A 19,705-nucleotide genomic window follows, 5' to 3' on the forward strand; every position below is an offset into this window, starting at 1 on the left:
AGCAAAAAGTCACAAATAAGCTTTAAGCAGGTCAAGCATGCATGGTATATGTCTTTTTGACTTCCTTATTTTATATTTCTTCCAAGGATTGTTTTTTGTAATTACCGTACTTTCTTAATTAAGGGTTATTTACACTGAAGCCATGACTGAATGTTCTGGAATTTTGGTGTTTTTTTTTTTAAATTTTGCAACTGTTTAGCTTTCCTTGTCTGAGAACTCTGATGCCACAACAAAGTACATATCCCAGAATTGCATAGCACTGAGCCATGGCACTTAAAGTATGGTAGCAGCCTCAGTTATCATAAAATACTTTCAGAACACTGAAAGTTGGGGACCCTAACATAATTGATAGCAATAAAAGCCTCAAACCATAAGAAAGCATATTATAAAATAAAGTAAATGTTAAATTCAACAAAGCATTCCTTCTGTATATATAGATATATATGTTTAAAATAGAGTTTTTGCTATCACAAGGACTTGGAGCATGTAACAGCTATTTTGTAAAGAGGGCTCTGGAGCTTACAATAAAAAAGGGGTGAAAGTAGACCCTTATAAAAATCATTTTTAGCTTTTAATATTACTTTCAAGGGTTTAAGACAGTTCACATACACTTTCTTGTTGTAATCTTGACAACAACTCTGTCAAGGCGTGTCTGTCATTCCTGTAGTGCAGCTTTGGAAGCATGGACTGAAAGTGTGTGAGAGAAAGATCTTGGCTAAAGGCACCTCGGGAATTCATGGCTGAGTTGATATTTGAACCCAAGTCTTGCTGGTTCATATCTTTGTTTATCCTACATGGCATGGGTAATATTTAAACTATGCAGCCATGTAAACAGGGCCTGCACTGTTTTGCTGGGGTACGCCAGCAAATGTTTTTAGCCTATAGCTTTGATAATCCTTCATCATTGGCTTTTCTGCCTAAGACTGATTAGTGTTTTAGGTCAATATCTTCAGGGATATAGGTGAACACTCAGATATAGACATTACCTCAACTATGTGGAACCATTTTATTTAAAAAACAGCTTCTTGCATGCTTGAAGTTTTCCCTGTAGGGTTGCTCTTCTTTAATTGCCATTGGCCCAGTATGGACGGGCCTCATGGCACGTCTTGATGACTGCTAAGGTTGCCTTGGGGCATTGCTTACAGATGCCCCACAGGCCTAGCATGTATTCCGTACATCAAAATGGCGGCTCCCTGTACAGATGGGTACTGCCATTTTGATGTGACGGACGCATCATGGTGCGATACGGACGTCACGAGTGCCCCATTGGCGCACTGCAGTGTCAGTATCACACTGCAAAAAGAACCCACTTTTTGCTGGTTCTTTTTGCTCCGTGAGGAAGCCGTGCGGTTTGTCCACTACAGCTTCCTCGCTGAGCAAAACAAGGCGCCAGCAGACCACCCTTTTTGGGCGGTCTGTACTGGGCCAAAGACACCCAGCTTTTCTTGGGGAATTCACTACAGCTCTTCCCAGACCAGCTCATTTAATGTGTCTATTCACAGTCTCAGGAATGCTAAGAAAAGGTTGTGGCTGCTTCTGTGAGAGATAAGCTGCCTGTGTGAAATGGCCTTGAGTATCTCAGAACAATCTTCTGACCAAACTGAGTCAGTGTGCTTGCATTCTTTACATTGAAATGTGGACATTGGTGCATGTTCCTCTGACTTCCAGGAGAACTTCCAATTTTATCTCAAAACCTTTCTTATCCCTTTTATTGCACACCTCTGCTGCTTTCTCTAACATGAGCTGAAATGCAGATGTCATTCTTTAGCCCAAGCCTTCCCTGTATGAATAGAAACAAGGCTTTGACAAATTTGTCACCATCCCAGCATGCAACCAAAAAATACTTTCACAGTGACATAATACAGAACACAGTATAGACAGTAACAGGCTCTGTCAGAGTTTCCCTGTTTTGTCTGACTGTCATCTTGCTCCAAAACCAAATAATTGAAGTAAGAGATAAAGCTTGCTTGTCTGCATCTCCTGAGGAACTGAGTCAGTGCGCTGAGCCAATAGTGCTGGTCTTCTACTCTATCCCATACATGACTTTCAAGTATGAGCCTTGGTAAGAAAAATAGTAACTAACCAGGAATTTAATGTATCAAACTGGTCCTGTTGACATTTATACAAAAAGCACCAAGGCTTTTCATTAAATAAATGAAATTCAAAGCTGAGATCCTACATGGGCCACATAGCTACAATGTCATAGCTACACTGTCTCCTGATCCAACCCCCAAAGCCACCTTAAAACCCAGGCTGCCATACTGAACAAAGAGGTTGTGTGGTGCTGGAGAGTGGGGTCCTGAAGGATGACTCATCCAGCCCCTTCTTTCACCAAGGCTTTTCATTAAATAAATGAAATTCAAAGCTGAGATCCTACATGGGCCACATAGCTACAATGTCATAGCTACACTGTCTCCTGATCCAACCCCCAAAGCCACCTTAAAACCCAGGCTGCCATACTGAACAAAGAGGTTGTGTGGTGCTGGAGAGGGGTCCTGAAGGATGACTCATCCAGCCCCTTCTTTCACCAAGGCTTTTCATTAAATAAATGAAATTCAAAGCTGAGATCCTACATAGGCCACATAGCTACAATGTCATAGCTACACTGTCTCCTGATCCAACCCCCAAAGCCACCTTAAAACCCAGGCTGCCATACTGAACAAAGAGGTTGTGTGGTGCTGGAGAGTGGGGTCCTGAAGGATGACTCATCCAGCCCCTTCTTTCACCAAGGCTTTTCATTAAATAAATGAAATTCAAAGGTGAGATCCTACATGGGCCACATAGCTACAATGTCATAGCTACACTGTCTCCTGATCCAACCCCCAAAGCCACCTTAAAACCCAGGCTGCCATACTGAGCAAAGAGGTTCTGTGGTGCTGGAGAGTGGGGTCCTGAAGGATGACTCATCCAGCCCCTTCTTTCTGGTGAGTCACGGTGTAGTGAGCAGAAGCAGGGACCCTTGTGGAGTCCTTTTGCAACTCCTTGCAACTACAGCTTGCAGTCAGAAGTGGGCTGGACACATCATGGATACATAATGGACTGGATGGCCCTTGTGGTCTCTTCCAACTCTACGATTCTATGATTCTATGATAATCTTTCAGGACCCCACTGACGTGTGCCATAAAATGTCTTTTCTTGCTATGGCTGTCTGGCAATGGTGCTCCGATCATAAACATGAATATGAAGCAGTTACAAGATTGTAAGTCTAGCTTACTACATTGTAACTGCCTAACAGGATGCCAGCCCAAGTTTCTATTCCTATAAACTTTAGTGAACACCAACAACTTCTAAAATATCCATTATTTGCTCTCTCTTTTTTTTCCTGAGAAAAATCCAAGTGGGTTCCCTATCTAGGTGATATTGCCCTTAGAAAGAAAGATTACCTGACCTTTACAAATTATTTATATTCCTGGGAGGAAGCAGTTGGATTCTCCTATTGATCTCCACCTTGGAAATGAGGAATTTTACTGTCTACCTCTTTATTCAATCATCTCATGCCTTCCTTTTAAAGTAGTTTCTTTTTTTGTTGCTGAGAACAATCAGTTCCCCCTAGTTTCAAGTGGAATAGATTTTTCTTTAAACTAGATAGTGGAATTTTAATACAGCTTCTCAACTTTTGAAAAATTCATGTAATGGTATGGAAGTTTAGTGAATTTATGTGATTTACTCAAATCTGATCTTATTAGAAGTTAACTTGAACATAAAAAGCATGACTATATATTTGCATCATTGGGATGTTATTTGTTTTAAAGGTGGATGTAATGAAGAATGCATACAATCAGGGTCTTGAGATCGACCATGAGGAGGAGAGCGGAGATGACAGTATTTCACCAAAAGATGTTGGACACAATATTTATATATTAGCTCATCAGGTATGCCATTGCCATGCCCTCTGAATGCCTTGCAGTACAATTCTATATAGGTCTGTTTCAGAGAAAAGCCCCAAGGAATTTAGTGGTTCTTTCTCCCAGATTAGGTTTGTATAACATGGAAGCTTGACTAGCTTAACATGGAAAATTGTCCTGTAAAATATTTCTCTTTGTGTGTGTGTGTGTGTGCATTGTGAGAGGGGCATGAAAGAGAAAGAGACAGAGACATATCAGAAACATGGTTCTGCCTCATCACCTATATCTCTCAGTGATAGCTCCTTCCTCTCCCTTCCTCCCGTTCTGTCTTTTTCAAGAATAAGCCTTACATTGCATACAGTTTTATTTGTTGGTTTCCTTTTTGTGAGTCTATATAGTGCCATGATTCATTTTTCTCTCTGGCAATAACATTCCATGCGATGAAGAGAACAATGATACACTCCATGAGATGGTTGATGGATCCGATGACCCTTGCAGCTTCTAATGTTTCATTCCTAAAATGTCAGCCCCAGAAGGAGAACTTGCAGGTTTATCAATATCCTTCATACCCCTATCTTTATTCAGCAAGAAGCTGAATATATTTTTGTTCATGCACAGAAACTAAGATTATTTGTTCAATTTGTTTGTTTGTTTCATTTGTATGACATCCTTCTCCCAGAGTGGAATCCACAGGAGGAGTCCCTCTTCCCTGAGTTGCCTTTCAATTGACCAGGAGTACCTCTGTCTTATCTGGATTAAGTTTCAATTGTTTGCCCTCATCGCAGTCCATCACTGATCACAGACATTGATTCACTACTGAGACAGCTTTCTGGGAATCAGATAAGGAGGAGAGAGTTGAGTGTCATCAGCAAAGTCCCAATGACCTCTCCCAGCAGTTTTGTGTAGATGTTAACAGCATGGGGACAAAAGAGAATTCTGAGGAACCACACAGGCCAATGGTGAGGACATCAATAGAAGTTCCCCAGCACCACCTTCTGAGTTTTCCTTCCAAGAATGATTGGAATCGCTGCATAACAGTACTACCTATCCCAGAGAGTTGGCCCAGAAGCATATTATGGTTGATGGTATCGAAAGCTACTGAGAGAGGTTCAGCAGAAATAACAGAGACACGATTCCCCATCCAGTAACCTGCATGGATCACCCACCAAGGTGATCAAAGCTGTCTCCATTCCATAATCAGGCCTGAAGCCAGATTATAATGGATCTAGATAATCAGAAACTCCTGGAACTGGGAGATCACCACACACTCCAGAACTTTGTGCAAAAATAGAATGTTAGCAATTGGCCAATAATTATTCAGAATAGCAGGATCCAGGGAGGACTTTTTAAGTAACGACCTCACCACAACCTCTTTTATGCAGGATGGAAACTTACTTTACTGAAGTGAGGTATTTACTACTCATTACCCACTCAGCCAGTCCCCCTCTATTTGCTTTCATAGAATATATATCATCCAGTATATATGTGGCCGCTTTCACTTTATTGAAGATACTGTCCAAATCCTTATGCTGCATAAATTGAAACTTATCCAATTATATAGGACAAGTATGGACCAAGATTACATTTACTGGACCTGTCCCAACTACAGCCTCTAGAGGCCCGAACAGACAGGCCAAAATAAAGCTGCTTCAGGTCACTTTTGATGTATGTTGTTTAAATGACACTCGGATCATAAGAGACCAGAAGCCATGCCAAACTAAGGACTGGAGCACAGCTTTGGCACAGCTTCTGGCCTCTTAAGATGTGTGTGTCATTTAAACAGCATACCTCCAAAGTGACCCGAAGCAGCTTTATTTTGGCCTGTCTGTTCAGGCTCTATGTCAGAGTGGATCTGAGCAATTATGTCTGCAAAGTGACCTGAAAATTTGTCACAGTGTTACAGTGGCCTTTGTTTTCTTCTTGTGGGCCAGGATAGGCAAGCTCCCCAACCTTTCAAAGTAGTCCACTGTGCCATATGAAGATGCTAAGGGGATTCCAACACTCAGCTAGCCCAGGAAGGGAACCTTTTGGGCAGCAGAGTGGGTGGCATCCTTCTGTCTCAGCCACCCACCTTCAAAAAACACACACTTGAACTCAGCAGACTGTGGGACAGGACACCTGATGAGGGAGATGGAATCCTGATAGACCATGCCACTTCTCCTCCCCTCCCCACTTCCAGGCCTCACCTACTTCTATACAGAGAATCCAGGTGGACAAAGCTGGGAGAAGTTAAGCCCCTCCCCAGCTTCATCCATCCAGGTCTCCATAATACAGGCCAGGTCAGCATGCTCATCCAGGATCAAATCTTGGATCAAGGATGTTTTTCCAGTCACTGACCTGGCATTAAGCAGCAGCAATTTCAGTCCAGGGGGCCTGTGGCCAAGGATGCCCAGACTATCTGAAGTGTGGAACAGCTCAGGAGTATCCAACCCTCTGTGGCTTTACTACCACAATAATAGGACTGTCTCCCCACATTGTATTTCCGTCTGCACATGATTGTCCCAATGGCTGCTCCCTGGTCTGCTTCCCCTCCTGTGTTCTCTGTGTAATGCATTTTATTTTGCTGGCAGATAGGTTATTTTAAAAAGTTATAAAATCCATACACCTCTCTCCCTCCCAACCAAAAAGACTAGTCGTCATGTTCTCTTCATCCTCAAAGCAGTTCCCCCAAAAGGTGTTTGTTGTTGCCCCTTCAGCAGTAACCCTTCCGTTGGTGGGTTTACTGGAGCAGGTATCCAGATTTTATCCCTTTTCAAAGTGATCATTTGCCTTATTAGCCAATAGGGTAATAAATAAATGAATGTCTGGATATCTGGCACCTGATTCTGCAGAGTGCAGATGTCTGGAGGAGGGAGCAGTCCAGCAAGAGAGGTACAGATCAGTAAGCAGGCAGACAGCAGACCTCTTTCCTATGGTGGTAGAGGTGATTATTCTCCTTCCCATATGCTGACTTCCCCAATAATTTGTTGCCTGTTTATTTGGTCCTTTTTCTTAAGAACCTGGGAAATGACATATGTGGAGTTAATTCTCATAAAATAAGCTGTTATGCCCCCTAAGAAAAAAACTACTGTAGTTGAGATAATCTAGTGATCTTCATGGATCCATACTGACCACATTGACTATATCAGTAATTTGAGAAGCATAACACAAATCCACAGTTTCACAGGACAGTGATTTATGCTACAAATGAATTCCCAAACCATGGTAGTAGTTCTCCGACCAAACACACACCCTTAAATCTCTCCTGACAAGTGTGAGCTTAAGGATAACTCAAATTAAGAAGTTAGAGCACTTCTTCTCCTAATTATAACCAAACATCCATATAACAATCTGTGAAGTCAAGTTGAAATGTTCACTTCAGTAAAAGGAAACAGGAAAATAAATCACACTATTCCCAGCCCCATGAGAAATGAGAAACTATGATTTTGAGCATAAGAAATCAAAATTTTGTCTACTAAATTCTTTCCATATGTATCTTTTCTATTTCTTTTTTTGATCTTGAAAGGATGTGATTTTTATTCTGTTGTCATGAGTAAACCTTATTATTGATATTAATACAATCTGCTTGCATACGTGACCTTATCTCTGTCATATCCTTTGCTCCACTTGCATTATTTCAGCTCTTTACAACTATTGACTTGCCATGCTTAATCCAGCTCATCAGCTCCATGTCAAGAAATCTCTTAGTGGCAATATCTGTCTTGGACAGTTTGGCTGTAGTCAGCTAGGCCATGATTGGCTTTATTTTGTGTAAGCTTTGCATGTCTCAGTAGCTAATATAATTTAGCTTGGGCTTTTTGTCCAAGCAGGATTTTAGTTGCCCTCCCCCCACACCATGCTTTGCATTCTCAGTGCGGATCACAGGACCCCATAGAAATTAGACCTGAGTTCCTCTTTTTATTATCACAGATTGCATACTGATAGCTTATTTTGGGGGCTCCCAGACTCTCTGTTTCTGTTTCTGTTTGGAGGGCAGTAACTGGTTCTGTGTTTTGTTACCGCAACATCCTTTTTTGGCTTTACTTGTGGTTGATCTTACCAGAAGCACAGGACATTCTTGTAAGCTCTTGACCTTCTATGCTTAAAAAGATACAACATATTTTCACACTTCCCCCCTGTGTCTTGTATTGTCTTGTAGCTTGCGTGATCCATTAAAAAAAAACATACACAACTCCTCCATGCTCCCTCCACATGCTGTTTTAGGTCACTGTTTCCACAGATCAACAGTGACTGACTTAATTTCCCGCTTGAAACTATTGCTTCCAACAACAGCAAAATCCTCTCACATGTGTTAGTAGTGAGAGCCAGTGGCGAAATGCAAATTTGAAACAATAAAGCTGAACAATTTCTGTGGGTTTAGCATGTGTGACATAATTTCCACACCACAGTGAAGCACTGGTGTGATGAGGTGTGTGAATTGACTGGAAATGCATTGTGTATGTTGTGTGCAACATCATTACTTTCTGTGACATCTTTTTGAAAATGATGTATACAAGGTAAGCAGTGTTTATTATGTACCAGGCTAATGCCTCTCACCATGACTTAAGGAGAGCATCTGGCCTGGGTATTTCAGTGGAAGCTTTGGAGAAGGTGCTGTTCAACATTGCAACCTACACACAGAGACAAACTAGATTCCAGGAGCCCTGGTGGCACAGTATTTAAATGTCTGTACCGCAGTCACTCTCTCACAAACCTTAAGGTTATGAGTTCAATACCAACCAGGGGCTCAAGCTCAACTCAGATGTGCATCTTTCGCTAAAATGAATACCCAGCTTGTTGGGGGTGATTAGCTTACAGTTGTAAACTGCTTAGAGACTGTTTAGGCGGTATGAAGTGGTATATAAATGAAGCTGCTATTGCTATTGCTATTCCCTACTGAGATCTGGTCATCCACAGTGAGAAGTGGTGGGCAGATTCTGCTCAATGCCCTTAGCAGTACTTTCTTTAGAGGTGGTATTTTATTTTATTTTGCTTCCTCCACACAAATGGATGAACATGATGGAGTTCAGTGATGGATATGAGTGACAGAGAATATTAAAAAACCATGCAGTACCTGAATGCCAGCATCACACACACCAAAAAAAAAAAAAAAAAAAAAAAAAAAAGAGAGAGAGAGAGAGAGAGAGAGAGAGAGAGAGAGAGAGAATGTATGGATTCCTCACACAAAGCTCTGAGTATTTATAAGTCATGGTGGCTGGGGACTGGTCAGTAGTGTCAGCTGACTGGCTGCTAATGTATACTGATACTCCAGCTCAATTCAGGGATGGTGAGCCTTAGGCCCTGGGGCTAAATCTGGCCTTCTGAGGAGCCCAATCTGGCTCTCTGGGATTTTCTATTATGCCATTGTGTAATGGTTTCCCAGATTTTGTTGTAGCTTGTAGCAGGTTGAATAGTCAGTGAAGTGTAGTGGTGACTGTTGGACTACTAGTCTGGAAGGCCAAGGTTTAAATCCCTGCTCTGCCATGGAAACCCCAGTGGGTGATCATGGACAAACTGCAGTCTTTCGGCCTAAGAAGAGGGCAATGGTTAGGGTTGCCATAACCCGGTTGCAACCGGGTTTTTCCCGGTTTTGGCGGCACCTGCCCGGTCACGGCATGGGTGCAGCCAAAAACCGGGAGAAGCCCGGTTGCAGCGGGGTTGCTGGGCAACCCTGGGACCTCGCTGCCTTCCTCCTCCTCCACCGCGCATGGCCGCACGGAGGAAAAGGAGGGCAGCGAGGCCTGGGGCGGAGGAGGCTGCAGGGAGGCGGCGCCTCTTGGGCGCAGCCGCGCCAACCTCCCCGCCTCCCTGCAGCCTCCTGCCTCCTTCCTGGTCCCTGCGGGGGCCAGGAATGAGGCAAGGCCGCGGAGATCGCCGCCGGGCTCCTCGCCTCCTTCCTGGTCCCTGCGGGGGCCAGGAACGAGGCAAGGCCGCGGAGATCGCCGCCGGGCTCCTCGCCTCCTTCCTGGCCTCCGCGGGGGCCAGGAACGAGGCAAGGCCGCGGCAATGGTCGGCGGCCTGCTCGCCTCCTTCCTGGTCTCCGCGGGGGCCAGGAACGAGGCAAGGCCGCGGCGATGGTCGGCGGCCTGCTTGCCTCCTTCCTGGTCTCCGCGGGGGCCAAGAAGGAGGCGAAGCCCCGGCCATGGCCGGCGCTCTCCTCGCCTCCTTCTTGGTCCCTGCGGGGGCCAGGAACGAGGCGAGGCCCCGATCCTGGCCTCCGATCGCGGTGAGGCCTGGGGCCCAGGCGGGGAGGGAAAGCCTCCTTAAGTGGAGGCTTTCCCTCGCCGCTTGGCCTCCGCTCCCCGCCGCGATCGCGAGGGAAATGTAGGACAGAATTTTCAAATGTAGGACACATTTTTGTGTGTCCTACATTTGAAACTTCTGTCCTACATTTTCCCGGTTTGGAGGTCCGGCGCTATGGCAACCCTAGCAATGGTAAACCTCCTCTGAATAAATCTTGCCAAAAAATCCCCTTAGAATAAGGTCGCCATAAGTCAGAGTTCACTTGAAGACACATTACAATAATAATAAAAGTTGAAAGGCCTCTCCTAAGGTTTAGATACTGGCAATAATAGCTATAAACTAAAATATTCTGGTGATTATGGTTCCACCCTTTTGATTTTGACTTCACCCACAACTAGAATGCAGACTTCCAAGAACTTCTCTACTCTTGACCTAGGTGCTGTCCTTAATGCACAGAGCCTGATCTTCTGGGTTTGCAGTGGAAACATGAATAGTCAAGCAAAAGCTAAGGTACTGAAGCTGCGACTGCCAGGAGCTCTGGTCTGAGACACATATAAATACTTGGCACTGCTTCATGTCAGAGTATCATTTAGTAGAGTGTTCTATTAAAAATAAAAGAGCATTTTAATAAGCTGAAATTAAAACTTAATTAGATGAGACCACTTAGGTAAACCTAACAATTTCCTGATAGCTTTGAGGCATGATGAAAGCTTCCACCTGCTCCCATTAAAAGAAATTAGCATGGTGTGTTTTTGAGGCTTTTCATTTGCTCTAAACAAACATCAGCTTAAACAAATCTCTCTCCTGATCTTCTTAGCACAGTTGGACATTCACTTCCATTGACAAAGTTGTTAAATGGAATGACAGAGTGATTTTTATTGTGAATGATGATGAAAGGTTCTATCTGGATGGTCTGGTAAGCATACAAGTAGTGATAACTCAAAAGACATTTCCCTCTGACAGTAATTATTAGTAGAATGAAAGGAATATGTTGTTTGATCATGGTATATTTGCTTGCCAGACTATAGTAGCAAAATGCTAATAAACTGATCACATGTGCCACAAAATGACCTAGAGGCATACCAATATAATTTTGTGAGTGTAATGCACAGAGGCAGCCTAGTTTACTCTTCTGTGGTCAATTCTTTTAGTTCTTGCTAGCAATCCTATGATCCAGGAACTCATACTGTGCATCTTTCAATTATTAATTAAGGGACAATCATTATTAAAAGATCTTGAGTGTGCATTCTTAACATTTAAAAAGAGACCTTGCTGGGTTGGACCAAGGTCCACCTACTCCAGCATTCTTGTCAAGAAGCCCAGCAAATGGTATTTGGACAAATGGAAACTGGCCAGTGATTTAGCTGTGGTCTGTTTAGCCCAGGGATGAACAAATGTTGGAGGTTAGGGGCAGCATTGGCTGCTCTGTCCCCAATGATATTTATCCATGGGCCTCTCTGGACCATTTTAAGCCTGGGGAGACTTGTTTTCCTACAGGAAGTGATCCAGAATTCAACTGTAGTCCACTGCCTATTGGAAATAGGTTTCTTCTGGGTCCAAAACAACCTGGGAAGGGCAGGAAAACACTGAGCAATTTCTTGTAGTAACATGGGTCAGTGCAGAGCCAGAGTATCCACATCTTCCTGGACCCCTTCTTCCCTGAAACAAACCCTCACCACCACTGTTACTGTTTATTGGCACTGACATTAAATCCAGAATTAGAAAGCTACTTTCAGTCTTCACCTACCACTTTTGATCATGATTAAACAATCTCAACTACAGTTAATGTCACAACTGCCAAACTGCATAATCACAATTAGGGAGAAGAAGTTGCTCCAAGGTGGGGACAGACATTTCTTTGGCTGAATTCACACTACAGAAATAATCTAGTTTGGCATCACTTTAACTGCCATGGCTCAATGCTATGGAATTCTGGGAACTGTAGTATTGTGAGATATTTAAAACTACAATTCCCAGAATTCCCTAGCACTGAACCATGGCACTTGAAGTGGTGTCAACATGGATTATTTTGCAGTATTGATGCAGCTGTAGTCTGACTTCTGTTTTTTTAAATAATGGATCTTAATCATGGGAGGCAGCATAATCACACTACAACCCCTAGGAGTAATTGTCGGTCTTACGGGCTATTTTAAAAACAAACACACCCACAGAAACATACATTGATGGGATTATTGTGACATAATGGAAGCAAACTGGACAGGACAGATTCATCCTTGTCCTGTGAGTCTTATTGTGGAATGTCCATGAAAAAGACAGCAGTGTAAGAAAGTGAGAGGCCCAGTTATCAACTGCATATATGCAAATACAGCTACACATACTTAGATTATGTTTCAGTTAGGATGAGGATAAAACAACATCTTTCCCCAGTGCCTCAAAGAAACATACATGTAAAAACATGCATACCGAGAGAAGTTTACATTTTGAAGTATTGTTTGACACCTGAAAGAGCTTTTGAGTTTGTACAGCTCCTCTCTCAACTTTTTAAAAACCCATTCCAATTTCCTGATTTTTGAGGTAGTACAGTGTGCCCACGCCATATGTGGGCACACTATATGTGGCTTCAAGATTACACTGAAGTGTGTGACAATAATACATATGGCGTGCATGCCTATGGTGCACACGCCGCTCAGTGCCGTAAGCACATGCCCGATTGGGGTGTGATCATATGTGGAATTCCCCTTACATAAGGGAAGGGCCCACTGTATAAGTAATGAAAAACAGGATGATAATATTTTGGAACCTTAAAACTGTGCTTCTCCCACAAGCTGCTCCTACCACCCTATTTGGAAGGACATCCGAGCTCAGGCTTCAAAAGAATTAGATTTTGGGTCCCAGACTGAAAGTTATGTGCTGCATTGCTGAGTTTGCAGGGTTTTTTTTTTCCTGAGCAGCCTTGCTGATCAGTCAAGTACAGTGACAAAGTGTGGCAGTAATGTAGACTGGTCCCAAGAAGCATAGTTCCCCAGGGACACACATTGCTGCTTACCAGGCCTGATGTTGTCATAGAACTTTTATGCTGTGTATATTTGTTTTGTAGTTATCATCCTACTAAGACATGGTAATGGTGTCAGAATGACACTGGCTAATTAAACGTCAGCCGAATGAGAAGCTGTTGTAAGGCAGTTTGTCTTGGATTGCTAAGAATGAAACAGGAAGCAAGGATTGTATCACCCACCTTGTGGTTCATTAAAATGGTATATAACACTACTTTCAGCATGGGTGATGCAACAGAGGTTTGATATTAATGAGCCTCAGAAAGATTAAACAATGTATGTAGGTGCTGTTCCATGGTCAACAGAATCTTCAGGAACCTCTTTATATCTTGTTGACTTTCCTCCCCTAAAGAGTATTCTTTGGATCATAATTAAGTCCAGCGTTAGCCATGTAGTTCAGCACAACATATTAGCGCAACATATTATGGTGACTTCAGTGGGACTTGGGGAACAGAGCACTTATCCACTTCCTCAGTTGAGAAGTTTTGCCCAATTAAGCTTTCCTAGTTGCCTTAATTTCTTATATATCTTATATATCCACAGATACAGACTAAATGATTATACAGCACCGGTATAATTTCCACTAAATTGTTTTAAACATATTCTTGGTTGCTTGGACTGGATAAGAAGAACATCACAATCTTTCATGGGGTGGTGAAATTCCTAAAAAATTCAGAGGCTTACACTTAAAGATAGGTAACAGAGGCCGGGTATTGAACAAGGACTATAGAAGGTGCTCTGAGTCTCAGTTCTGGGGAAAGAGTAGGATACAAATAAATATAATAATAATATTAATAAGGTGTGGGTTCCAAACCCTGCTCAACCCTGGAAACCAACTGGATGACCTTAGGAGTTTCAGCCTTCGAGGGAAACAATGACAAGCCTCCTCTGGATAAATCTTGCCAAGATTTATCCTTTCATAGGGTTGCCATAACTTGGAGTTGACTTGAAGGCACAAACAACAATAGCAAACAGAAGTTATCAGCCATGCTCACATTTTTTAATTCCCCCCTTCCAAATTTTCTAAACATGTTTTGTCAGTGTGGCAAGAAACAGGGTACTTTATCTTTCAATGCCTCTGTAGAGTGGGGACAACATAGCACAGGGCAGCAGTGGAAATGTGCACACCATGGGTGACATGCAGCCTATGTAGGCTTTTTTTTTTTACATTACCCAGAGCCACAGTTGGAGAGAATCATACCTTCAGGAGATACACTTTGTGGCTAAAACAAAGCTCAGGATCTCATCTCAACTTCTTTAGTGTCTAACCTAACGTTTCAGAAACCAGAATTGAACTTCTCATCACTTTTGATTTTGCCAGAATATGATTAGTGTGGTCTGTGGCAAGTCCAATGGAAATGTCATAGGGAATGACTGTGCCTCACAATTGGTATATATTTCTCTGAGCATATTTTCTCTTGCCTCACCACCACTACCAAAGCTGTCTGAAAGCCCATATCGCCATACTTGAGTTTTTAAGATCTTTGAAGGAGTGCTTTCTCTTGGTCCCACCACTGTCACAGATATGGCTACTAAGGACCCAGGAAAGAGCCTTCTTGGTGGCTGCTCCCAAGGTTTGGAACTCTCCATCAAGGGAAGCTCAATTGGCCTTCTCTTTGCTCTCTTCACCAACAGGCAAAAACCTTTTTATTTACACAGGCCTTCCACTTTTAATTGGTTGGGATACTAGGCCTGTATTGCTGCTTCCACGTTTACTGCTTCATTGTGTTTTAATTTCTTTCTGTTTTGTTCTTAACGTGTATAGGTGTGTTGACATTTTAGTGCTGTTTTTAATCTTTTGTCTTTCGTCTTTCATCTTGCACATTCATTTAGGAAGGGGACTCATGAATGCGCATCAGTCCAACACAGAAAGAAACATTGACTCTAAGAATGACATGAATTCAACAAGAGTAATAATACTGTTTGCCTAAATAGAGACTCCAGTTTTAAAAGCTTGCCAGAATTAACAAATTTTAACCATGCCTACAGTTTAAAAAGGTTGCCAGGTAGGTCTTCCTAGAGAGGAGATGTCACAACTTCATTGCCTCCACACAGTTTTGATTTTCTGCAGAGGCAGAATGTACAGAATAGTATTCCCACAAGCTGTTAGTATTGTTAGCACTGTTGATCAGAAGAAGGCTGAGAACCAGGTGGGAACTGTAATTGTGTTGATTATTTATTTATTCAGCATTTCATTTGCAGAGAGAATGAGGATGCAGAGCTATATTTGATAGTTCTTTTGCATCTCAGCTGCAATATTAAATGTACAAAATCTTTAGTCATCAAACTGTTGGCCTTATATTTGCATCATTTCATGTATGAGGCTAAGATTAACTTGATTGCTATTGGATTTTCAAACTTCCATCTGTTAATAGAAACCCCCACCCTGGAGTTACATTTCTCAAGAGTCAGAGCAACATTTATGATTTGAGTTACAGAGAAAAGCTTCAGAACTGAAAAGAGTCTCAAGATATATGCAACTTGCTTTTGATGTAGAATCTTAGTGGGGAATAATCCTTGCTTACTCAGGATTCTTGTGATTGCTAATGTCTAATCACTTTTGGGACTAGTGCTCAAATAAATATGATGCTAGAAAAGGTTCCTTGAAAAAAGATTCGGCATTCCAGAATGCATACATTTAAGATTTAATCTAAATGAATTTCTACTTATAAAAATAGATTTATAATTTCTGAGATACATTATTATTATTATTATTATTATTATTATTATTATGCTTCCCCCCAATAAAAGTTGGGTCACAAAACAGTTCACAATTTAAAAGAACATAATTAAAAATCATATAAAAAGTTAGCATTAAAATAGTATTAAACTATGATTGTATTAAAACACATTACACATCAAAAGAATAGAATGCCATTTTTAAATCTCAAAACAAAAGCCACATCCCTAATCTAAATACTATATACACCAATAACAGTGGATGTTCCCTGTTTTAACAGAATCAGTATTCAGTTGCAAGCTGTCAAAAACCTCAGGGTATTCACTACATTGCCTTTAACTGCTTTATATAAACTGGAGGTGCGGGGCAAAATCTGGTTGTGGTGCCCTGGAACTGGCAGATGGACTGTGGGTTGTTGTTGTTGCTGTTGTTTCTAAAGCACATGTAAATGACATTATCTGACACTGGTGGCTTGTATTGGGTCAAAGAGAAACCAAGGACACTGTTTTGTACAGTTGAATCCCTATTACTGGCAACAGTACAGAGACCTGAAAGAAAACAGCTCAACTTTCACTTTTCAGTTCAGGTTTGCAAGACGTCTTTTAGCTTGTAAACCAAACAGCTGTCTCGCCCATAGCTTACTGAAAAGCAATAAACGTACTATTCCATTTTTATACATTTCCCTTTCAAAGTAGCTTCATCCAAACTCACCTTAAACCACACTGCATCTACAGTGGACCCTTGGGGTTTGGTTCCAAGATCCCCCGTGGATAACAAAATCCGTGTATGCTCAAGTCCCATTAAATATAATGACATAGCAAAATGGTATCCCTTATAAAAAATGGAAAATCAAGGTTTAATATTTGAAATTTATACTTTTTTGGAACATTTTCAAACTGTGTATGCTTGAATCCATGTATAAAAAATCCGTGTATAAGAAGAGCCGACTGTACAGTATATACTGTGCTCTGAGGGACTCGAAGTATAATACACCAACCTTACTGTTGGAACTACAGGTATGTCTGCTTCTTTATATTACAGCAGATCCCCTCTGCTAAATGGAAACATGCGATATGAGATGTGATCTTAACAAAAGGCAGACTTGGTGACTTCGTATTCAAGGGAAACTGCACAAGGATTTTATTTAAATTTGATATAAAGGCCTGTTACAGAAGCCAAAATAAAGCTTCTTCGAGTCACAGTGGAGGTATGGTGTTTCAATGATGCATGCGTCCTAAGAGTCCAGAAGCCACACCAAAGCCACGCTCCAGTCCTTAGGGCTGGAGCGTGGCTTTGGCACGACTTCTGGACTATTAGGACGCATACATCATTGAAACACCATACCTCCACTGTGACTCGAAGAAGCTTTATTTTGGCTGTCTGTAACAGGCCAAAGTGTCTGTTTGTCATGCTATACAAATCTACAGGCTTGGTCACCAAGTCACCAAACTTGGTGTGTTATCAAGAAATGAGTATGTTGTAGATCTAACCTGTCAGCTATTTTGGTACGTTCTAAGCACTTATGATTTCCCTATTTTTCAGCTCTAGAATGTACATTGATGAACTGATTTTGACCAAAGTTGATCTTTAGATTTAGAGGGGAGTTGCATAAGGAACAACTGGCTCCCCACCCCCCAAAAATTGCCTTTCTGGTTCATCTGATAGACTTGGTTGTACAACAGATTTTAAAGATTATAGGTATTACCATCCAAACTTTTACTTAATTCAAACAAATAGCAAAATCATCAGCATCAGTCCAAACAATGCTTAGAAGTTTCTTAATATCCTAGCATTAAAATTCTTTATCTGGCTTGGATAGCTCAAGGATTTTAATGAAAAAATGTGGTTTTCTTGCACTTTCAACTTGACACAGGTAGGCCTCCTAGCCTATGTACTATGAGGCAACAAATGCAGCCTTCCTTTTCCTGCTTCTTTCTCCTTCCTTCCTGTTCTTTTCTTCTATGCTTGTCCCTGTAGTCATCACCCACAAAAACTGAAAAACTCATGGGAGGACACAGGGCAGGCAGTGAAAGGTGCATCTTGCAGCTGAAAGCCCTACAAATTCCAGTTGTTCCCAGAAAATTATTTCAAAACTACATTAAGCTTTGTTGGGAGAAAAGGTACTTTTACAGTATGACTTAGGTTTTTTACACCCTGAAATTGTTAATTAATATCATGCATTCTGATTCTGGTCTAGTCATTACAGTATGTTTTATTTATTTTTTTCCACAATGAAATTTTTGTCTATTTTGGTATGCATGTTGGTATGCAGTTTTACACACTTGCTTTTTTTACACATTGGGATGAATTTGTTTAAAATACTTTATGTGAAATTTTTTTCCATCCCTAGAGGAGATGGAAGGTGGGTGTGGAAAACAATCTGAGGCTGGGGAATAACATGTGAGCTATCTTCTTACCTTAACAAGTAATGATATAGATAACAGAGTGACCCCACTTTGAGCCAAGTACAGTTACCTAAAGACGCAAACCATGTGGAGGTTTGGTTTCTAGTGGCCTAATGTGCCACTACTTGCGAGAGAGACATTAGCCTTTTCTGCACTCTTTCAGTTGTTGCAGAGGATGTAATCAGCCTAATTAAAGCTCTGAATATTTGATTTCAGGGTCTCCCGTTGCTCAGTGATTCAGACCCTGCTGTTCTTAATGTTTGTTAAATAGTTTGTTTTGTGGTAAGGTGCAAAGTGATAAAGCCATCCTGGCTTTTGGAAGAAAAAAATGCCTTACATATAATAAACAGCTGTGTTTGGTTTTGATTGGGACATAGTACGTGGAAACATACTTGTTATTACAAGCTGTCTGACAAAAACTGTTTACTTAAAATTAGTCTCCCCACCTTCCTGCCTACTGGTTTTTAGAAGATTATGTAAACCTTTGTCATGATCCACAAAACGGTACAAGCTTTGTCTTGGAAAATATTTTAAGAGTTGTAGAAGGGAAGAAGCCCTGATGTAGCAAAACCAGCAAAGGGCCCAATGATGTCTTAAAATGACCAAATTTCAATGCTTTTGTGGACTCCAGCTCAGTTTGACAGGTGTGCAGGAAGATACGGCTCACACAGCCATAACAGTGATGCAGAGGGAGGAATAGGGTTAGCATTGTCAGGCAGTGACCAGGGTTCCAACAGGGCTTGCTGTCAACCCATGACGAGGAATGGCAGCAGCTCCCAGTGCCTGTACTGGTGCACACATGGAGTGGGCAGGCAATGGCAAATGCCAATTAATCAGTCATTTGGGTTGGTGGGAAGTGCAGTTAGGATCAGTGGCAGTGTTGACAGCGGTGGCAGCTGCTAGCTCTCCTCCCTTCTCCAAGGCAGCAGCCCCTACTGCTAGCCATCCTTAGTGTTGTTGACCTGCTGGAACCATTGGTGGAGCAGTCAGGAAACACTACAGTTAACTAATCAAGGGGAAAGCACACCACTGCTATGGCTGTTGATTGCATTCCCACCAAATGGGTGGCTGAAATGAGCTGCTACAACTTTTCTTATCTGCCTATGAGTATGACCTGAGAAGTATGGGAGGAGCACTTCTCTAGTGCATGTGGTATATCAAATGGCCCTTTGATGTTTTTGGACTGCAAGTCTCAGGAGACTTAGGCTGCTATCAGGCAGATCCAGGGGCAGGGCGTGCACATGACTCAAGTCCCCAGATTGCTCAGAGGCCATACCGGGCTGTTGAATGCAGGCCAAAACCAGCTATTAAAGGAACAGTTTCTTACGGGTCCTTCTTGCAGTCCATTCAGGACTGTGACAGCGGACACATTCAGGACCATGGTGTCTGGTTGCTGTGGTCTTGTGGTGGTATTAGGGTGGGATCGGTATCTGGCCACTCCTTCTGCCCTATCTGCTTCTCCCCATAATCAGCATGGCCTATGGTGAGTAATGTTGGAAGTTGCAATCCACCAATATCTGGAAGGCTGTATGGTTTCCA

General features: G+C 42.1%; 1 protein-coding gene across 3 annotated transcripts in view; it reads left to right on the forward strand.

The window, feature by feature from the left end:
- Positions 1 to 19,705, forward strand: part of ITPR2 (inositol 1,4,5-trisphosphate receptor type 2) — a 256,626-nt gene that overhangs the window by 182,887 nt on the left and 54,034 nt on the right. For all 3 annotated transcript variants that reach the window (XM_089524659.1, XM_089524661.1, XM_089524660.1), the window contains exon 45: positions 3,753 to 3,872. In XM_089524659.1, coding sequence (XP_089380785.1) covers positions 3,753 to 3,872 — 120 coding nt within the window. The remainder of the gene's footprint in view (positions 1 to 3,752; positions 3,873 to 19,705) is intronic.

This window comes from Sceloporus occidentalis, unplaced genomic scaffold, assembly GCF_023333645.1.
Source record: "Sceloporus occidentalis isolate IW3139 unplaced genomic scaffold, rSceOcc1.0.p SCAF_5, whole genome shotgun sequence".
Lineage (NCBI taxonomy): Eukaryota > Metazoa > Chordata > Lepidosauria > Squamata > Phrynosomatidae > Sceloporus > Sceloporus occidentalis.